The following is a 19797-nucleotide window of genomic DNA, read 5'->3' on the forward strand; positions in this document are numbered from 1 at the left end:
TTTTTACTTAGACATCATTACTTGATTTTTTATAAACAAATGTAGCAGCAGCATAGACTTTAATTTATATAATAATGTGTTTTTCATTTTTCTTATTCTCAAATGTTCCTTACAAGGAAAAATTGAATGCAAATCTATAACTATTTCTGTCCTCACCATATGTAGGTCAGTGAGGATTATCATAGAGATATTTTATCAGTGTCAAGAGCTTCCAAGATAAACATTATCTCTTTCCCAATAGTTTCATCTTATGTCTAGATTTGTTCTTTTTTCATGACATGAAATTAGTATGTTTTCAAAGGCAAAAACATTAAAAAGTACAATTCTGATGGTATAGTCATTTACCCTAATCAGTCACATTCTGCTGCGTTATCGCCAGTAGTTGCCACAATTTTTCATTCAAGTCCATGTGTAGATATTTTTCTCTCCATTTCACAGACGAGACTAAGAGTCAGAGCATAATGACCAGGTCACCAGTCAGATGATACCAAGCAGAGTTTAAGCTGTTTATAGAGGGAAGAAAGTTCATCTGTAGAATTAATTGATTTTTAAAAATATTTTTTTTTATTGACTTCAGAGAGGAAGGGAGAGGGAGAGAGAGATAGAAACATCAATGATTAGAGAAAATCATTGATCGGCTGCCTCCTGCACGCTTAATTGAATTTTTAACCTCAGTCTTTATCACCATTTGCAGACTTTTCTTTAAGCAGATGAATTGAAAGTGCTGGACCAGGTAGTTCATTAGTTTGTATCAGGCCCTAGTTGATTAAATACCTGTAAGAAAATCGTCAGAACTGCAGTGCATTGAACCATTTTTAATTTTGGTCTTTGCAGTCTTCAAGAAAAAAAAAAGTAAAAATTAATCAAGAACATGGAGATTCTTCCATCGAAAGGTGTATAAAACTCTCCTGGAGTGTGTGTGTGTGTGTATGTGATCTTATCTGCTCCTAAAGGGCTCTGTCTCAGGGGGAGCACAGGTGTGCAAATTTGCTGGTGCAATATAACATGCCAAGTGTCACCCTGGGCATATAGAACAAGGTGTCTGTGCTCCATCTAGATAGTTTAGAGGAGTAGGGAGAACACACCAGAGATACAGGATGTGTTTTTGTTGTTGTTGAGTTTGTTTTCTTTTTGCCTAATGCCATTAAAATGTAAAAGGATAGAAATTGAAATAAAACAAGCATGACTGCTTTACGAAGTGGATTCATACATTTGCTAAATTTAATACAACAAATTGTTTATTGAGATTGTTTATTGTTTATGGTGATTAAAAGAACCCATCTCTTAAGGAGTTTATAAGTTAAGGGAGGGGTTGGATAGACGAACAGTGAAACCAGACTTTCAGTATAAAGCGGAATTTGATGCGTTCTGTTGTAGAAATTCAAGCAGCATTGCATGGAGGACAGTAAGGTTGCTAAGACCTCAGTAACAGAGAACTTGCATTAAGTCGAGTAGGATGCCGTTGGTGAGCAGGATGATGAAGGACGTGTTTTGAAAAACATAGAAATGCTTGCCATGCTCAGGCAGTGGTGAACACCAGGTCCATGTTGGAGCACAGGAAGGAGAGACCGGGGTGATAGCATACCCCCACATGGAGCCCTGTGCTTAGAATTGGGGTTAAATCCATCAATCCTGGGTAGCAATTAAATGTATTTAATGAGGGTGTGATATAATTCATTGCATATTTTAGGGAGATGTTTTCTGACAAGCACAGTGACAGCCTAGATGATGTGACTCACTAAAGGGGAATAACTGGGCAGTTTTGTAATGGCCCAAGTGAAAGATTTTAAGATTCCAAATTAGGATTGTTGTTTGGAGAAATCTAAAAGAAGGGATTGATAAAATAAGAGATATTGGGTGGGTTCTTTACCAAGTGGGAGATGATGGAGCTATAATGAATTATTAAACATATGTTTTAGGGTGCCTTGTACAGTGTACTTTGTGTTCGTGGCCTTTGTAGGATATGAAGAGTCCAACATGATTGGGTATATACTTTGTTACCACACACAGTGCTGGCATATAGTGAGTTCTGGGAGTCACATATGATCTTATCTCTTTCCCTGTCTCTTCTGGCCCCTTAGGAGCTAGACTCAGGTCAGGGCTATGTGCTCCTCACTGTTTGTGCTCATTTGCAATAATGATAATAATAATCCTATGTAATAAAAGGCCAGCCACCATAAGCATAAGGACTGGAACGACCAGAGACCAGAACCACCAGGGCCACTCGAGGGCTGGCCCCGCCCCCAAGCAAACGGTTAGGGGTGATCAGGCAGGCAGGCCAGCAGTTAGTGGCGATCAGGTAGGCAGATGGCCCCTCGCCGGGCTGGCCCAGCCCCCAAGCAAAGAAAGAGGGAGGCCCAGGCCAACCAAGCCATCGCACCCCATGCCTGTTGCCTGCAGAGGGAGGCCACTGGTGGCGGCAGGTGGAGGGGAGGGGCGGGGGGTTGAGGAGGGGCAGACCACAGATGGCAAGCAGTGGCAGCAGTGGGGGTGGGGCCAGCTGCCTGCAGTCTGGGGAAGGAAAGCCCCGATAGGCCATGATCTCAGGCTAGGCCTAGAGACCCTACCCGAGGGGTCCCAGATTGTGAGAGGGTGCAGGCTGGGTTGAGGGACCCCCGCCCCCCGAGTGCACGAATTTTCATGCACTGGGCATCTAGTAATAATAATAATAATAATAATAATAATAATGATGATGTAAATATTTACTGTGGTGTCATGACACTTATTTTGAAAATTATTTAGGAACCCAGGCAGTATAGGTGAATTTTGTCTGGTGAGTAATGAATCGAGATTTTGTTGTTGTTTAGATGGATCACAAGATGTTTACAAAGTTATTTCTAGTGAAATAGATATAGCATCCTGAGTTCTACTTTGCCCCAAATAGAGTACAAATATTTGTTTTTGAGTGTGCTTTTTCATATAATGTTTATTGATTTACTTACCATGTTGTAGGATCATTGAATGTTTATTTTTATTCCTGGCCAGAGGTTTTCACTCTGGAGAGTAGTACTTACCTCAGTCATTGACAAAGGTTATGTGCATGCCTGGTGTGTGTGTGTGTGTGTGTGTTCCTGCACCTACATAGACACATGTGTCAATTTAAGAATACCATTTGGTAATTCTACACTTGTAACATTTTTCATTGCTGAGTGTACTTTTTCATAACAGAAGGATGGTAGTTTTTCTCTAACAGCATGGGTTTTCCTCTACCTATTAACATTATTATAATGTGCATAGACTCACAGATCCAATGTCTGATTGTAGCTGATCATCCATCACATATCTACCCTAACACTTCAGTGTTGGTCATCACCTTTAACTGTACGTGTCTGTACAGTTGCAAGGTCACTGAGCTTAGACTAAAAGCCCTTTTCTACTTGTGAAGTTTGGCAGTGATGATAAGCCTAGGATGGTCCTTGCTGGGGGGAAAGTGCCAGTGATGGAGAGGATGGTAAAAAGTTCAAGGGCCCCTGAAACAGATGTGTGTGTGGTGGGGGTTAGAGGAGAAAGAATCTAATCCTCGCATAATTGGAGATGCAATGAAAACAGCAGTGGTTTTGACGGGGATTAGTTAAATGAATCATAAGGGCTGGTTCTATAAATGGGAGTCCCTAATAAGATTTAGAGATACAGCAGGCCTGTGACTGAAGGAGTGACCTGTGTATTATGTATGTATTTCTGTCGTCGTCAACTCTTCCTTAACATTTCCCACCACAGCCAGCCGCAGCGTGTAGACACTCCTAACCCAGAGGCTCAGGTGAAGGAGAGGAATGGTTTGGAGGGTGACTGTGACAAGTATCTACAGGGGGAGTACTTGAGGTGTCAGCAGCTAGAAAACAACTTATTTTCATTCATCATCTGCCTTTGTCTCAGGACTTGGACTTTTTGGTATGTGTTGTCGAGGGTGTAAAGCAGTGATGGCGAACCTCTGACACGCGTGTCAGAGGTGACACACGAACTCATTTTTTGGTTGATTTTTCTTTGTTAAATAGCATTTAAATGTATAAAATAAGTATCAAAAATATAAGTCTTTCTTTTACTATGGTTGCAAATATCAAAAAATTTCTATATGTGACACGGCACCAGAGTTAAGTTAGGGTTTTTCAAAATGCTGACACACCGAGCTCAAAAGGTTCGCCATCACTGGTGTAGAGGTTAGTGCTGTTATATAATGCCAAGAAAGGAGCCTTCTGGTGAGTCATAAAGCATGTGGATGGAAACCACCTGAAGCACTGAGATTTTTTTAAAATTTGGGGAGCTGTCAGGTGTGGGCAGATGGCATGTGCCAGTCTCTCAGTGGGAGGGTCCCACAGGAGGGGGTGGCGATGGGCTTCCACCAGCTTGCAGGGATTTGTAATCCTGGTGCAGCCACAGAGAGTGGCTTCAGGACCTCGGGCAAAATCCTTAGTCTTTGTCTACACCGGTTTCCTCATCTGTTAGTAGGGATGATGGAGTCATTATGTGAACACAGAATGAGTTATTGCACAGAGAACATTAAGAACAGTTTTTGTGCACATGGAGCACACAAACTATACTATTTCTCAACTTTCTTCATCTTAAATTAGAGGGACATACATATGGAGTAGTAACCCTGAGAATGACGGAAGAAAGTGAAGTAATTCACTGTATTTCAGGACTACAACTTCTCCACATTCTGGATAAACATGCAGCACAGTGATCCACCTGATGCTTCCACGTTGAATAAATTTAAATTATAACTGGTGCCAGAAATTCACTTTTTGTACTTTTTTAGTCCTGACTAAAAGCTACAGAAACTAAGGCATAAATCAGGTATTTGAATATTCTGAAGCAGAGTATAAACACAGCTGTTCTGGCACAGTGGAGGGATCACTTAACAGAAATCCGGGGTGCAAGCCAGCGCTCTCCCCAACCGCCCCCACAGAAGGAACATATGCCCTGCACGCACCTTCCGAAGCAGTTTGCCATATTTTATATTTTTAGCACCTCGTCTTTTAAAGACTGCAGACACAGTTCTGTAGGACAGCGGGAAGCTGTGTTATTTGGTAAATCGGGTTTTTGCATTCATATTTATCCAAGTCCAGAATGATGGCCATTCTAGAGAATGAATGATTGTTGAAATGGCAGGTTGAGTCCTGGATTTCCCAGGTGATGAAGTTCAGAAAAAATGTGTAATTGTTTCTGAGTTTCCTAAGGTTCCTCTGTTCAACATAATGTTCTGACGTGCAGAAGAGACAGTCCGAGATAGAAAATGCAAATCGGCTGCACTACCCATGCTCCTTGATGCCAGGGTTAATCATGCAAATAGGAATGCAGTTCTTGGTATTTGGAGAAAGGGCTTAGTTGAAGTCTCAGGCACGTATTAATTTAAAATTCCTACTTCAGAGAGCAGTGCTTTCTTTTTCCAGCTTCAAATTTTGAAGTATAGAACAGGATCTGGGGGCTGATTTAGTGATGGACATACATCCATATTTGACAGTTATGAAAAAGAGAGTGGAGTGGGAGGGAGGGGCAGCCTCAAAGAATTCTGGTATTTATAAGTATAATACATACTCTATTAGACCGAGATTTATAAATGTTCTATAGCAAGTCCCTTTGCTTGGAGCAAGACCAAATCAACCCATTATACGTGTTTACTGGATATCTGCTCAGTTCAAAGGAGATGTCTACTAGGAAATCAGGCAAGGACAGACCCATTAAAAAAAAAAAAAAAAAAAAAAAACACCGCAAGTTCCGGCCCTCTCTGGTTTGGCTCAATGGATAGAGTGTTGGCCTGCAGACTGAAGGATCCCAGGTTCGATTCTGGTCAAGGGCACATGCCTGGGTTGCAGGCTCGATCCCTAGTACGGGACGTGCAGGAGGGAGCCAATCAATGATTCTCTCTCATCATTGATGTTTTAATCTCTCCCTCTCCCTTCCTCTCTCTGAAATCAATAAAAATATATTTAAAACAACAACAACAAAAAACACACCACGAGTTCCTAACTTTGGGAGAGAGATAAAATACCTTTGGAGATGAGGCTGTTTACAGGAAGAAATGAAATTGTCTTGCTCACTAGTGCAAGCGGACATGCTCTAATAGCCTGTCCTCTGTGCACAGTGAGCGCCAGCTGATCTTTCCAAGAACCAAAAAAATGGTGTGTGCGGCTGCCCAACATAAGAATTATTTTTACATATCTCCATATTGCTGACTCCCTTGTAAGTTAATCTCATCTCACATGAATTTTTCACCAGCTTCACTCTGATGTTGATAAAGGAGATGGTTCCATCAAATACATCTTGTCAGGCGAAGGGGCAAGTTCCATTTTCATTATTGATGAGAACACGGGGGATATTCATGCCACCAAGAGGCTGGATCGCGAGGAGCAGGCCTACTACACGCTCCGAGCCCAAGCGCTGGACAGGCTCACCAACAAGCCCGTGGAGCCCGAGTCCGAGTTCGTCATCAAGATTCAGGACATCAACGATAATGAGCCCAAATTCTTGGATGGCCCATACACCGCCGGGATCCCCGAAATGTCTCCTGTGGGTAAGTAAACAATGCACTTGTTTTGCAGGGTCTGATTTTAGGGGCTTTGGCTTTAAAATTAAATCATCATATGTCCTGGGAAAAAAAAATCACGTTTGCATAACATAACAATTAGGGTGAGGGGAGTGTTGGAGATGTGTTAGTAACCAGGACCTGAATACTTATTATTCAGCATGTTAGTTTATTTTATGACAAATTAGCAAGTTTTTCCTTTTACACAGCTACCTCAGTATTCTCAGGAAATTGCTTAGTTTTTACATTCACTTTCAATTTAAAAGTAATAATTAAAAAGATGCTTCAGAAGTTAAAAAGGAAAATCTTTGCAGACACAGCAGTGGGACGATCTTTTATTTTTCTCTCTCCTGATAGTAGGATAATGAACTATTGTAAGCATCTCTCTGTGGTCACGGTATTAGGTAGGTTGTCAGTGGCTAGTCAGACTGTCATTTAGATCTGGTGGTCTCTTCTGTAGAGTATTCTTGAATGACAAAGGTCCATCCACATGCCACCAGTAATCTTTTTCTAATTTCTCCAGAAACTTAAGTGCATGGAATTTTATATTGAATTTATAATAATGGGAAAGTGATCCTCAGTTTGAGATATATAAAAGAATGATGAAGGTTGTTTTGTTCCAAGACCCTTTGACATTGCCCCATTTCTGCAAAAATAGAAAGTAAAGTACTTCCAGTATATACTTTATATCAAATAATATTAAACTCTATTTTAAATTCAATATATTCAGGTACCTTTGGAATAGTTTCAGCCAATATTTAATTTAAATATGGATGACCTTACAAAACAATAAAACATTATGGGGTTGGAATGGAGATAGTAGCTTTATATGTTTATTTCCTATTATTTTTATTATCAAAAGAGGATGCTTATTTAAAATAATAATTGAACTTGTATTTTAACACGGGAAAATTTTACCCTGTGTGATTTTACTTTCAATAAAGGTCATTCCATTCATCCAGGATTCAATAAACGCATTTACTGTGCTGGGAAGTGTAATTTCAAAGATGTGTATTGTGTGTGCCCTTTAGGAGAAATCAGAATTCAGTGACCCAAGATTTCTGTTCTTATCAGATGGGAGAGGGAAATTTATTTGGGGCACATGGCTCTTGATTCCAAAGAAATCCAAATTGAGGATGAGCCAGAGGAATCGATGCTTGTGGGCAGGAAAAATCCGAACCACAGTGGTGGTATTATCACTCCAGTAGCTTCCGTGTACAGATTGCTTTGACCAAAGAAGCTTTTCCACACTTTCCCTGTAGAGCTTGCCTCTTCAGAGTGCTTCATGCTGTTGTTGTTTAACCACAATAACAAAAACAACAGTGACGACAGCAGCAACAAGATTTTGGAGGTTTTAGAGAAAAAGAAGGTAGCTTATCCTCCTCAGGATGGTAATGTTTAGCAAAACAGGAATTTCGAGGAGTGTTAGAGCAATTCAGTTCAACCCCATCATTCCCGCGGGCATGGTGGGTGCTCTTCATTGGCTTGCTAAGGTTTTCCTCTCCCACCTGGAACAGAAGGGGAACTTTGTTTCAGAGGCTAACGGATGCCCTGTGGCTTTGGTTTCAGTGGTGCCACTCTGGTGCCAAACAGCATGATTTTTTGCACATCTTAATTTATTTTAGTTTTTTTGATTGATTCCAACAAGTTCAGAACTTCTTAGAAAATGATTTTCTAATGCCTTCAAGATTTAATTGACACTAATTGTGATCATTGGGTTACTATCAACATTTGAAATAAGAATAAGGAAGTTCTATGTAAAATAGGTTATATGGATTTTTAGTCATAGTTTATCAGAGTATTTTATTCTAACTAAGTAGCTATGATAACCATTAAGTAGTATGGTGTATATATATAACACAAGCTTTCAGTGTTTAATATTGAGGGCTAATTTTTTTTCATTACATGCTGACTAATTGTAAGATTTAAAATACTTGCTAGCCCTTAGGATTGTTTATTCGTTGCCAGAAGAGCATAAAAAAAGCATGGGAAATTTAAAGTTATTTGAGAATATGTCTGTGTATACAGTAATAAACACTTTAGAAGAATATATATATAGTACACAACCAAATTTCCTGAAGTATACTTTTCATCATTTTGTTTGTTTAAAGTTGTTTTCTTTTCTAATGAAGTAGAAAATCAATACTAATATCATCAGAATGAATAGTTCTGTAAGATGGTGCATTATAGAGAAAATAGATAATATCAATGTCATTGAGTCTAACATTTTAAAATAAAATTTAATTCTTAAAAATGGTTTTCAAATATGCATTTTTTTACTATTTGGACTTAGCAGGCATTCACAGGTGATAGTCACCCAAGATCATAAAAGAAAAAAGAAAGCAAGCAAAACAAATCATCAGCGTAAAAAAAAGGACAGCACCATCTATTTTGCTTCATAATTTCAACCTAATTTTAAAGAAAATGGAATTGCTAAAGGCAATCATAGTGTGAAGAAAAGAATAGATTTATTACAAAATGGACATTAATGACTTATTTAAGGCATTTAGAAAGGAAGATCTATGTATGAATACATATAAAAGAAATGTTAGATGAAAAATGCCATATTTTCAATAAATTATTAGAGCCAAACTTGAATCTTAGAAAAACGCATTAAAAAGATGATCTGTTCCATCCCCATTAGATAGAGAATAATTGATAAAATAACAAGTGCTTAATGTAGAAACTAAGAAAACATATCTAATGTTTTTAAGATTACATCCCAAATGGAAATAAAAAGAACAGAGCACACTAAATGCTCTCTCTAGGGAATAGGTAGATATGTGATAAAATGAAGAAGCAATATGACATCTGTCTTATGAATTGTAGAAAAACAACTAATAAAACAGTTATTAAAATTGTCATGTTTTTCCTCCTTTGGGGGTTTGGTTGAAATGTTCATTTCATGCTTTTGCTTTAAATCAATTAGTAGAAACAAATAAAAAAATAAATAAAACTATTACTAAAGAGATAGAAGAGCCAACTAATACCCAATTAAATATTAATCCAATATTCTTTTATAGTGGAATTTATTGGGGTGACATAGAACCACACAGGTTTCAAGTGTACAACTCAGCAAAACATCATCTGCACACTGCATACTATATCGCCCAGAGCAAAGTCTGTTTCCATCCTCATTCTCCCGTCTTTGTCCACCTCCTCCTAACCACCCCCCCCTTACCCTCTGGCTATCACCACACTGTTGTCTGTGTCTATGTGTTATAGAATATATATGTGTTTTTTTTTCTGCTTAATTCTTTCACCTTCTTTCATCCAGTCCCCAGCCTCCCTCCTCTCTGACAGCTGTCAGTCTGTTCAACGTGCCCATCCATGCTTCTGTTTCTATTTTGTTTGTTGGTATATTTTGTTCATTAGATTCCACATGTGAGGGAGATCACATGGTATTTGTCTTTCCCTGACTGGCATATTTCATTGGACCTGGAGATTAAAATGATGGATAATCCAATATTCTTTATTCAATTAATGGAGTTTCTGTTTCTGTCTGGGCTTGCTCAGCTGCAGCAGTGAGATCCCCTTCATGATTTCAGTGTTCAGATGCTCTTGTTTGTCAGGCTGCCTCCTGGACAGTGATTGAGACTTAGAGAGATTGCTGCTGCTAAAAACTTGTTACCTGGCCCTGATGGATGAGATGCCAAAAATTTGAGTCCCATCCAATTCTGAGCATATCCCAGTCTAATAGGCATCATCAATCTTATATTTTTGCCAACCTATTTTCATGCCCCTTAAATATTTCTGAGGGCTTAATGAGTATTTATCATACTTCTATCAAATTTTAATGTGCCTTGAAACAAAAATGCAAAATTAAAAACAAATCTAGTGCAGAATCATCAGACTTTTGTGAGTGTTTACATTTTGTGGCATCGGAAGTTTTTAATTCATTGGTTTTTGGGTTGGCATGTAGGGACCTCAGTGGTACAAGTGACAGCAACCGATGCTGATGATCCTACATATGGCAACAGCGCCCGCGTGGTCTACAGTATTCTGCAAGGACAGCCCTATTTCTCGGTGGAACCCAAGACAGGTAAAACTTGAAATGCAACACTCCTCAGAAAGTCAACATGTCTACCTTGGCATAGAATTAATATTAGTGATTTTTACGCCATATAGTTGGCACTGATACCATATTATGGTGCTTTTTTCAATATGCATATTATGGTAATAAGTAGCATATTATTTATAAAGTCAATAGCACCTATTAAGAACATTTAAAAATATTTGTCAGTATTCCTAATTATAAGATATATTAAAACTATTTCCACTACTATCTCCTGACTGTATAAGAAAATCTTGATTATTTACATATAATTTTATTTTTTGTTTCTATTCTTTTAAAAAAAATACATTTTCTATTGGTTTTAGAGAGGAAGGGAGAGGGAGGGAGAGACAGAAACATCAATGATGAGAGAGAATCATCAGTCGGCTGCCTCCTGCACGTCCCACACTGGGGATCGATCTTGCAACCCAGGCATGTGCCCTGACCGGGAATTGAACCGTCGGTCACTCAACCACTGAGCCATACAGGCTGGGCTCTATTCTTTAATTAATTCACAGAGGAATTATACACAGTGAAATTTAATTCTCAAGAAGAAATCTGCCTGCTATGCAGCCAAATCAGTGGTAGGTTCAGTTTATCCTTCAGAGGCCAGATTTCTTAGGGAAATTAGTTTAAACATCACAGATAGGATGAATTCTCCTAAATCAAAGACTAACTTAAATGACTAATTTTTAATATTAAGAGCCAAAAAAAATATGAGTTACAGGATTGCCTAGATAGAATATGTGGCTGTTTGGCTAGATGCTGTGTTTTGCTTTTAAGCTGATACAGTTTACATCAAGTAAGAGTATAATTTGGAGCACTATATCAGTTATAAAATAATATTTTATCAATTCATCTTTTCTGGCTCAGTGTGGAGGGAAGAGTGGGTGGGTGTGAAGATGGTTGGTGTGTGCCATGGATTCTCTTCATCGCTGTGAAAATCCAAAAGTTCCTTATGTTTTAAGAATTTTGCCTTTATCACAGAGAATTCTTCAAATAGCCATGCTTATGATTATGAGTATTTGATAGTACCTGTGATTCTAAATGAATTTTTAATTCCACTTATCCTGTTTTCCATATTTAAAAAAATGACAGTTTTAATTCATTCTCAAGTCACTGCTGGGGATAAAAATTTTAAATGTCTTTTGAGAATGGCAGTTGTAATCATGCATGAACAGAGATGTGAATTTAATCCTAGCCTGTCATTCATTAGAATTTTCGGAGACTGCATTGTATATTTGGTGGTGGAGTTTTAACGCCACTTGCAAAGTCTAGTAGAGAAGAAATAGTTGTGATTAAGCAAGTACTAAAGGAGAAGCAATTGAAAGGATTCTATTCATGATATGAAGCCTGTGACTGTAGAAAGCATATTTGTGGTTGATTTCAGGATAGACCTGAGAACTTAAATTCAAACACCCACCCATTCTCTTCTCTATCTACTCTTTATAGCCTGGAAAGACATTGACAAGTTTCTGACATTTTGCTAACAAATTATATACTCTTGTATTATATAAGCGCTCTAAAAATAGCATGTACTAATTCCAAGGGTTAAATATTTTGCTTCTCTTAATGGTAGGCTTTTGATTTTAACTCTGTTGTAAGCTAACAGGTTTTTCACAAGCCCTGTGTAGGTAAGGTCTCCCTGGTTGATTAACTGGGCAGTAATCTATTGCATGGGATCATATTATTAGTACTTCAAACTTAAGTTTAATTTCAGAATCTAAGGGCTTCTGTATGACCAGAGATGAAGAGAGTTTGACTTTATTTTGTTCAGAGTTTTTAAACCTCTAATCTTTGGGACTTCTCATCTGTAGTCATTAGTGCAGAGCTCTTCTGGGAATTTTTACCCTCTTTGTTAATTCATAAGATGGAGAATGCACTTTTTACCCCCTAAATGTATTTTTCTGACAAAAATGGAAAATTTTTAGTACTTAAGGGCATGAAGACCTGTAAATTAATTTAAGTTAGGCTTCCTTACTTGGTATTGGTATTATTCTCTGTGAGAAATAACATTATTTCTTCATCTCTAAATTTAAAAGTTTTTGAGAAGAAAGTAACATTTCTGACAGAAAAAAAAAACCCATGCTGAATACATACTAACTCGAGATTATGTAAAAAAAAAAAAAAAAAAAATTAAAGAAAAGAACCAGGAAATCACTATTAGGTACATTTCTAAGTTTTTAACTTCCAATTTCTTTTTTAAAAAGAAAAAAATATTAAGTTTATTATTAACAGGGATCATATTAATAATCACTATTAATCACTATTACTATTTATGGATCACATATCAATAACTGAGCATTGCTGAAACCTCTAGCTCATGGTTCATCATAGCACCACTTACAGGCCCAATGACCAAAGGAAACTGTACTTCCTACCTTAATTTCTCCATTCATAAAACAGGAATGAGAGTACCTGCAAAAACCGATGTTGACAATTGACTGCAACAAGCCAATAGAACACACTGGAGACAAGATAATGTCATAGTAAACTGAGAGATTCCTGTCACCTATCTTCACAGTGTCCCCCAATTTACTGAGAGACTGAGGTTATTTCAGAGTGTTCACCTATTCTGTAAACCTGCAAGCAAACAGACCCCCGTTTTGGTCTCTTTCACATATGGCAGGATTGGCTACTTAGTATGCAGTCCAAAATGAAAGTGCAGGTGTCTTGTTCTAAAATTAGTAGGATTTCAGGATGTCATCAGCAGAGCAAGAAACCCAGCTTGGGTCCAGTGTGACTGCACAGGTCACAAGGCCACAGAGCTGGCCCTGGACAGTGGATTGAGTGTTAAATACCACTTGTCATGTTGGAGGTCTTTTGTAGGCATAGAGATGTGACTACTTGGTACCTGTGTTATGCTGGGTGGGGCAAAAGTAGTTTACAGTTGTTCATATGGAAAATAATACAGTAATTAGTAAGTGATAATACAAGAATAAACTCTGTGTTTGGTGTACTCACTGCTGAAAACCTACTTTTGTCCCACCTTGTATATTACATGTATATTTGTTACCTCATAATTTTATGTAAGTAAGAGCCATAGCAGAACCCCCCTCCCACTGCCCTTACACGTGATCCATTCTGCGTCATGGCTCCTGGTGTGGAGGTGCCTCACGTGTGTCAGGGCTGCCAACCTCCCCTCGCAGCTTACGCAAGTCTCTTCCTCAGTCTCTTTATTTGATGCCAGCTCTGGAATTCTTTGATGTTCCAGAAGCTTTCATCTTTACTATTGGCTCTTCTCTATCTTCTTATGGTTCTATTATATGCTTCACCAAGAGGTAGACAGACCCAATAATATAAGGCACAGACAGAAAATTTAGAAATAAATATAAATTATTAGGAGGAGATTCACCTTGCATGCCTAATGTATAATGCACCTGGACAGCATGAATATCTTCAGCCACATATTCCCTGGGTTATGTGATAGTACAGACTCTTGAGACTAATCCAAAGCATGAATGAGCAGAATGCAGGCGCCAACATTGTTTGATTCCCTACCCTGAGGTGGTACATGCATAAATGCTTCAGAAGATTCCATGGTAACAGAACATGCAAAAACAAACCCCATGACTGGTAGAACATTAGAGAATCATCTAAAATTTTATTTCCGACCAAACACCGTGCTGTTGCTGAACAGTAACAGTGATAAATGTATGTTTCATATGCACAGTACTTTTTTTGTGAACATGGATTATAAATACATGAAAAGTTCTGGGTTACTGGGTCAGATGCAAAATTATTCAGAAAGCCCAAAATCTGATCCAGTCTCTTTTCTAGAGAACTGCAGGACATATTCTTCTCATTAGAGTAGCTGAAAAGTATTGATTATTGAAATTAAATAGTATTGCCTTGCATAAACCCTCACCGAACTGTAGGGATCCGACTAGCAGGATTGGCCTTTACCACTTCAGAGCTATAGTGTTAAGGACTTGCCATGTGCATGTGTGTCTATAAAATACATAGCAAAACGCAAGTCAAATCCAGCATCCGAGACTTCTTTTCCACATGTCTACAGTTTACACATAAAAGCGAAGAACTAGCAAAAGTCATAGAACAATAAATCTATCATTTTTTGAGTGTCCCTATTTAAATTCAATTCTCTCCCAATTATTTTATTCTTGTCAAAAATATGTTTAATATTTGAGGTATTGAGAAATTACCTTTGCCATCTGCATTACTTTGCAAAGTTATGTCATGATTTTTGCTTTGGGAAAGTGTTATTTATAGGATCGCTTATAAAGAGACAATTAGAGGTGTGAAAAATAAGTGAGTGACTTTGACTACTGGACTTCTCTCCTAATAATTCTATATTTTCTTTAAAAATAAATGTCTCTAAGTCAGTCTCTGAGGGAATGAGGCTATAGTGTTTCCTTTGCTGACATGTTGAGATGCTGTGAACCTCTCTCTATCACAATAATTGTGCAACAGTGTCCAACACAGTTAGTACATTAGAATAAGTGATCGCTAACAACAACAACAACAGAAACTGGCCTAATTAAAGTATAATTTAAATGCTTAACATATAGATGTTATTGTTGGTGTGTGTGTCTGTGTGTTTGTATTTGACAGCTAGTGCTCAGATCTAAGCAAAAATGTGGTTACTTAAGATAGTTTGACTGTTATCTAACTTGGAATCTTAGGAACCCATAATTCATTGCTTAAGTCATTCTTAAATATTGAAAGGTTTTTCTCATCTGTTTCCCATCCCAAGAACAGTTGTTGAACTATAGAATATTGTGAAGTATAGGGCCGGACTAGTATAGTATTACCTAGGCCAGTGGCCGGCAAACTCATTAGTCAACAGAGCCAAATATCAACAGTACAACGATTGAAATTTCTTTTGAGAGCCAAATTTTTAAAATTAAACTATATAGGTAGGTACATTGTTATTAACTTAATTAGGGTACTCCTAAGGCTTAGGAAGAGCCACACTCAAGGGGCCAAAGAGCCGCATGTGGCTCTCGAGCTACAGTTTGCCGACCACGGACCTAGGCTTATAAGTGATACTTAGAGCTAAAATGTAAGATATGCAGACCACTGAAGAAACAGCCTTTAAACAATTTAAAATTAAATACAAAAATTTGGAGGATATGAAACCATTTTTATGCTGAACATGAGGGAAAAAGGATATTTATCCAGATTTGTATATAATTGTTTTCTTCCTAAAGACCCATCCGCTATCATAAAACCCAGTTTCTCTCATGAAAAGTCCATGACACAAGACTTCCTCTGCTTGAGGAGTCAGAGAGGATTTAAATTCGGACTTGTTCCTAAAAGTTAGAATATTTAATATATTTTAATAAAATATATTAGACATTTTATTTCAAAGTAAGTCAATAAACAAAAGTGTCCTAGGTGCATAGGTCAGACATTGTCTTTGTTGGAGAAAATGAAAGTGCAAGAAATGATTAAGTAGGATTCTGGATTCCTTATATATAATTAATAAAGATCTCATATTGATAGTTTCAAGGTCTCTATAGACCAATATTAAATAAATACATTTTCATTAATATTAACTAGATGTACATATACTAAGTATATTAGGTATATATGCCATTTTATATATTTACATCATACATAGTTAAACTAAATTCTACCTCATAATTAGATATTACTGCCTAATATGCTTACATAATAATTAAATCATATAGTTATTAATATAAAATAACTTATTCACTACAATAATGATTATTGAGTTAAATTTCCCAATCAAGCAACATGAAATTCTGAAATCAATTCATCATCCATCTAAATTATTGAGGGATATCAATACTAAATGCAACTGATTAGAAATAACAACAAAACATGCCAATATTTTTAGTGCTGTTGATGCCATTAGCATAGTCATCTTATTTTTGGTAATTTTCCTCAGACCTATAGATATAATATCACCCAGCATCAAAGCCACAGTTTGAAATGGTGTTTTGTTTATTAAACATGAACAACTCTCAGTGTTTTCTTTGTAGAATGTTTCCATTATTTTTATGAAAAATGGATAGTAGAGATCATAGTTGAAGGTGTCATGGTGATTTCACATCACCTGGAATTAAGTTGTTGGAGAGTGTGAAAGATAAGAAAAGGATGGGTTTATTGTCATATACTTGTACAGGTGACTGCCCATTATTCTAGATACGGATTTAATGTTGTTTCTTTATAACGTGATGTTTCCTGAACCACATTTCTAAAAACTTGAAGATAATCCTTCCTGTCCAATATTGAAAAGCCCTACTCATCCACATTACAGCATTTTTTCAGTTTTGTAATACTGAATGTAACTATCATATCCCTTTGGTCTTTAATATGCATTAAAATTATTAAAAAGTAAATAAAGCAACAAAAGGCAACATCTCAAGAGGGCCTTATGACCTATGTCAGTGTGCTTCACTCATATGAATTCAGTGAATCGTGATGCCTTTTACTGGGATTTGAAATTTTACAGGAGTCATCAAGACCGCCCTTCCAAACATGGATAGAGAGGCTAAAGACCAGTATTTGCTTGTTATTCAGGCAAAGGATATGGTTGGTCAAAACGGAGGACTCTCAGGAACCACATCCGTCACCGTGACCCTCACTGATGTCAACGATAACCCACCTCGCTTTCCTCGCAGTAAGCAAGCTATTTTGTTAAATGGCGCCAGGTGTGCGCACTTTCCTTGCCCATCTATAAAAATGTCTTTATAAATATTTCTTTTCCAAATTCTTCTCAAACAGATAATTTGCTGTTACTATACTCTTCCACGATTTTGTTTTATCAGGGGCATGATTTTAATTCAAAAATATAGAATAAGGAGGATATTGGAAATAAATAAAAGCGATCATATATTTCTATTATTTCTCTCTAAAATACATGGTTCTTCTTCATTCACATTATCTGAATATTATACTTTATTTTCTTTGTTTACATATTAACCTTTTAAAAAAAATAAATACATTTTTTATTGATTTCAGAGAGGAAGGGAGAGGGAAAGAGAGGTAGGAACATCAGTGATGAGAGAGAATCATTGATCGCTGCCTCCTAGACACCCCCCACTGAGGATCCAGCCTGCAGTCCGGGTGTGTACCCTGACTTGGGATTGAACCATGACTTCCTGGTCATACACTCAACCACTGAGCCACGCTGGCCGGGTGTATTAACCACTTTATTCTAAGACATTTTTAAACAATCTGTAATTTACATGATCGTTGCAATGAGTAATATAAAATATGCTTTATATTATTAGAAAGACAAAGTAGGAGATTCCTGAGCTCTTTCATTTCTTATTCGCCTCCTTTTTTTTTAACCACCTCATGCACATTGAACAATCCTTTCTAGTTCTACCACATCTTTCTTGGGCGAACACTTGGTGTTCCAAAAAGAAATCAGTCTAAAGAACCAGAAAACCACAGGCCCTCAATTTTGTTTCTTTGAGCAAAATGGCTTTTGACTTAACCAAAAAAAAGATTAAAAAAATTCTGTATGTAGAGATGTTCTGATTATAAAAAAGCATTTTATCTTGCTCTCTTTCAGTTTCCTTTTCCCCCCTCTTTTGTTAAGTGTATGTGGTGCTTCTTTAGAATGTTCAAGGATGTAAGGAAATTTTACAGACTACAATGGCTCTAAAATGCTTGTTTGATAGAAATGGGGAACTAAGCTCCCTTACACAAAGACCTTAGGAGCGAATAATGGCAAGCAAAGAGGCTTTCTCTGCAGATATGAATGCCACTATGTTTTCTTTCAAATACTGCTTCTTTAGATATTTCATTTTCATTTTATATATTTTTAATATTTATGTTATTCAGCCAACATTTGAATACATCCTGGGACCCCCCGCAAAAAAAACACAACAAAACAAAACAAAAAAACCAAACAACAACCATAACATTTATATCCTAAGTTTTTCTTTTTAAAAAATGAACCTATCCTTAAACCTATCCCCTTGATGGCTTATAAAGGGGGAGGTGAGGATTGTAGGATTAAAAATATACAAACAATAATGTAATTATATTGGGCTCAGAATAAATTTAAATGTTTCTCTTTAAGCCTACAAAGGTAAAAAGTGATGCTTAGAATTTTTGTGGTTTCAGTCCTCAATATTTGATAAGATACAGCACCGATTTTCTAGCTCATTGGATCTTCTCCTAGTTATAAAAGTGAAGGAAGCCAAGGTTGTGTCATTAGATTTTTCAGTTTTTGCTGGGATTTTTCTCTATCATTTGGTTACTATCCTAACCTTAAAATTTTTGGATTTTATTAAGGAAAATTCTGGATATATGTAAAGAGTCACTCAAAAATGATAAGCATATATTGTAATCATTTCTTTAAAAATCAGTAACTTATTCACAAAATTTAGAAAATTGCAAACAGCAACAGTTCTCGGCCTAAAATGTGTTTCCTATAGATACATTTTTTATTTACGTAGTCCTCTCAGAGAAACCTTCTTCTGTATAAGAAAGTGAATATGCACCACATTTGGCGACCTGAAGGAAATGGATTAGGGGGAGGAAGCCGGAGACAGTAGGTGATCAGCGCAAACAGTGAAGGAGCATCTGTTCAGAGGACTTTCATAGCTTTGGAGGGTTGGTCCACACATTTCATCTGTTTCCCTCACTTTTTAATTTCTCGTTTTTTTTGAGTTGAGGGATATTGAAAAAGAATTTTGGTAAGAGAATTTTTTTAAGACAAATTATCTTTTCTCTTTTGCTTCTCTTTCCTCCTGTTCCTATGATACTGCCTCTGCTCTGGTATCATTGTACCCCCGTCAGTCCTGCATACAACCCACAGAATTACTTCTCATCCTTGGTAAATTTATGAGCTAAAACAAGACTAATACTGTTTTTCATAAACTTTCTTGTCCAGTTTTCTGAAACTTTGTTAGTAAAAGAAGTTATGTAAATTCCAACATTAAGTAATCAGAAATGTTGAGGCTTGTATTTGCCAATGTGAAGCCTAAGCTATACTATTTTTATTTTTAAATACTTATGTTAGTTATAGCTGAGTTGTTTACATTCAATGATTGTATATGAATTAACTGTATAGTTATTTTACATGTATTTTGGTACTTAAAGTAGCATAGTTCCTACCACTAGAAATTCAGGAATGGAGATTCTTTTCTTATCTCTTCTCAGGCCATATGTTTCTGCTGATACATACTCATTATTATCTAATCATCCTCCTGAAATATCTTGAGACTAAATGAAACTAGTCTCATATTGCCTAGTGTCTTCATTATTAAAAAAGAAC

General features: G+C 37.0%; 1 protein-coding gene across 4 annotated transcripts in view; it reads left to right on the forward strand.

Annotated features, from left to right (window-relative positions):
- The window catches only part of CDH7 (cadherin 7), a 121172-nt gene that overhangs the window by 46706 nt on the left and 54669 nt on the right, over positions 1–19797 (forward strand). For 3 of the 4 annotated variants that reach the window (XM_070420436.1, XM_070420435.1, XM_070420434.1), the window contains exons 3-5: positions 6214–6508; positions 10443–10562; positions 17017–17184. In XM_070420436.1, coding sequence (XP_070276537.1) covers positions 6214–6508; positions 10443–10562; positions 17017–17184 — 583 coding nt within the window. The remainder of the gene's footprint in view (positions 1–6213; positions 6509–10442; positions 10563–17016; positions 17185–19797) is intronic. The other variant, XM_070420437.1, reaches the window with a different exon arrangement.

The sequence above is a fragment of the Myotis yumanensis genome, unplaced genomic scaffold (genome assembly GCF_028538775.1).
Source record: "Myotis yumanensis isolate MYYU_CA2020_CCGP unplaced genomic scaffold, mMyoYum1.0.hap1 SCAF_7, whole genome shotgun sequence".
NCBI lineage: Eukaryota > Metazoa > Chordata > Mammalia > Chiroptera > Vespertilionidae > Myotis > Myotis yumanensis.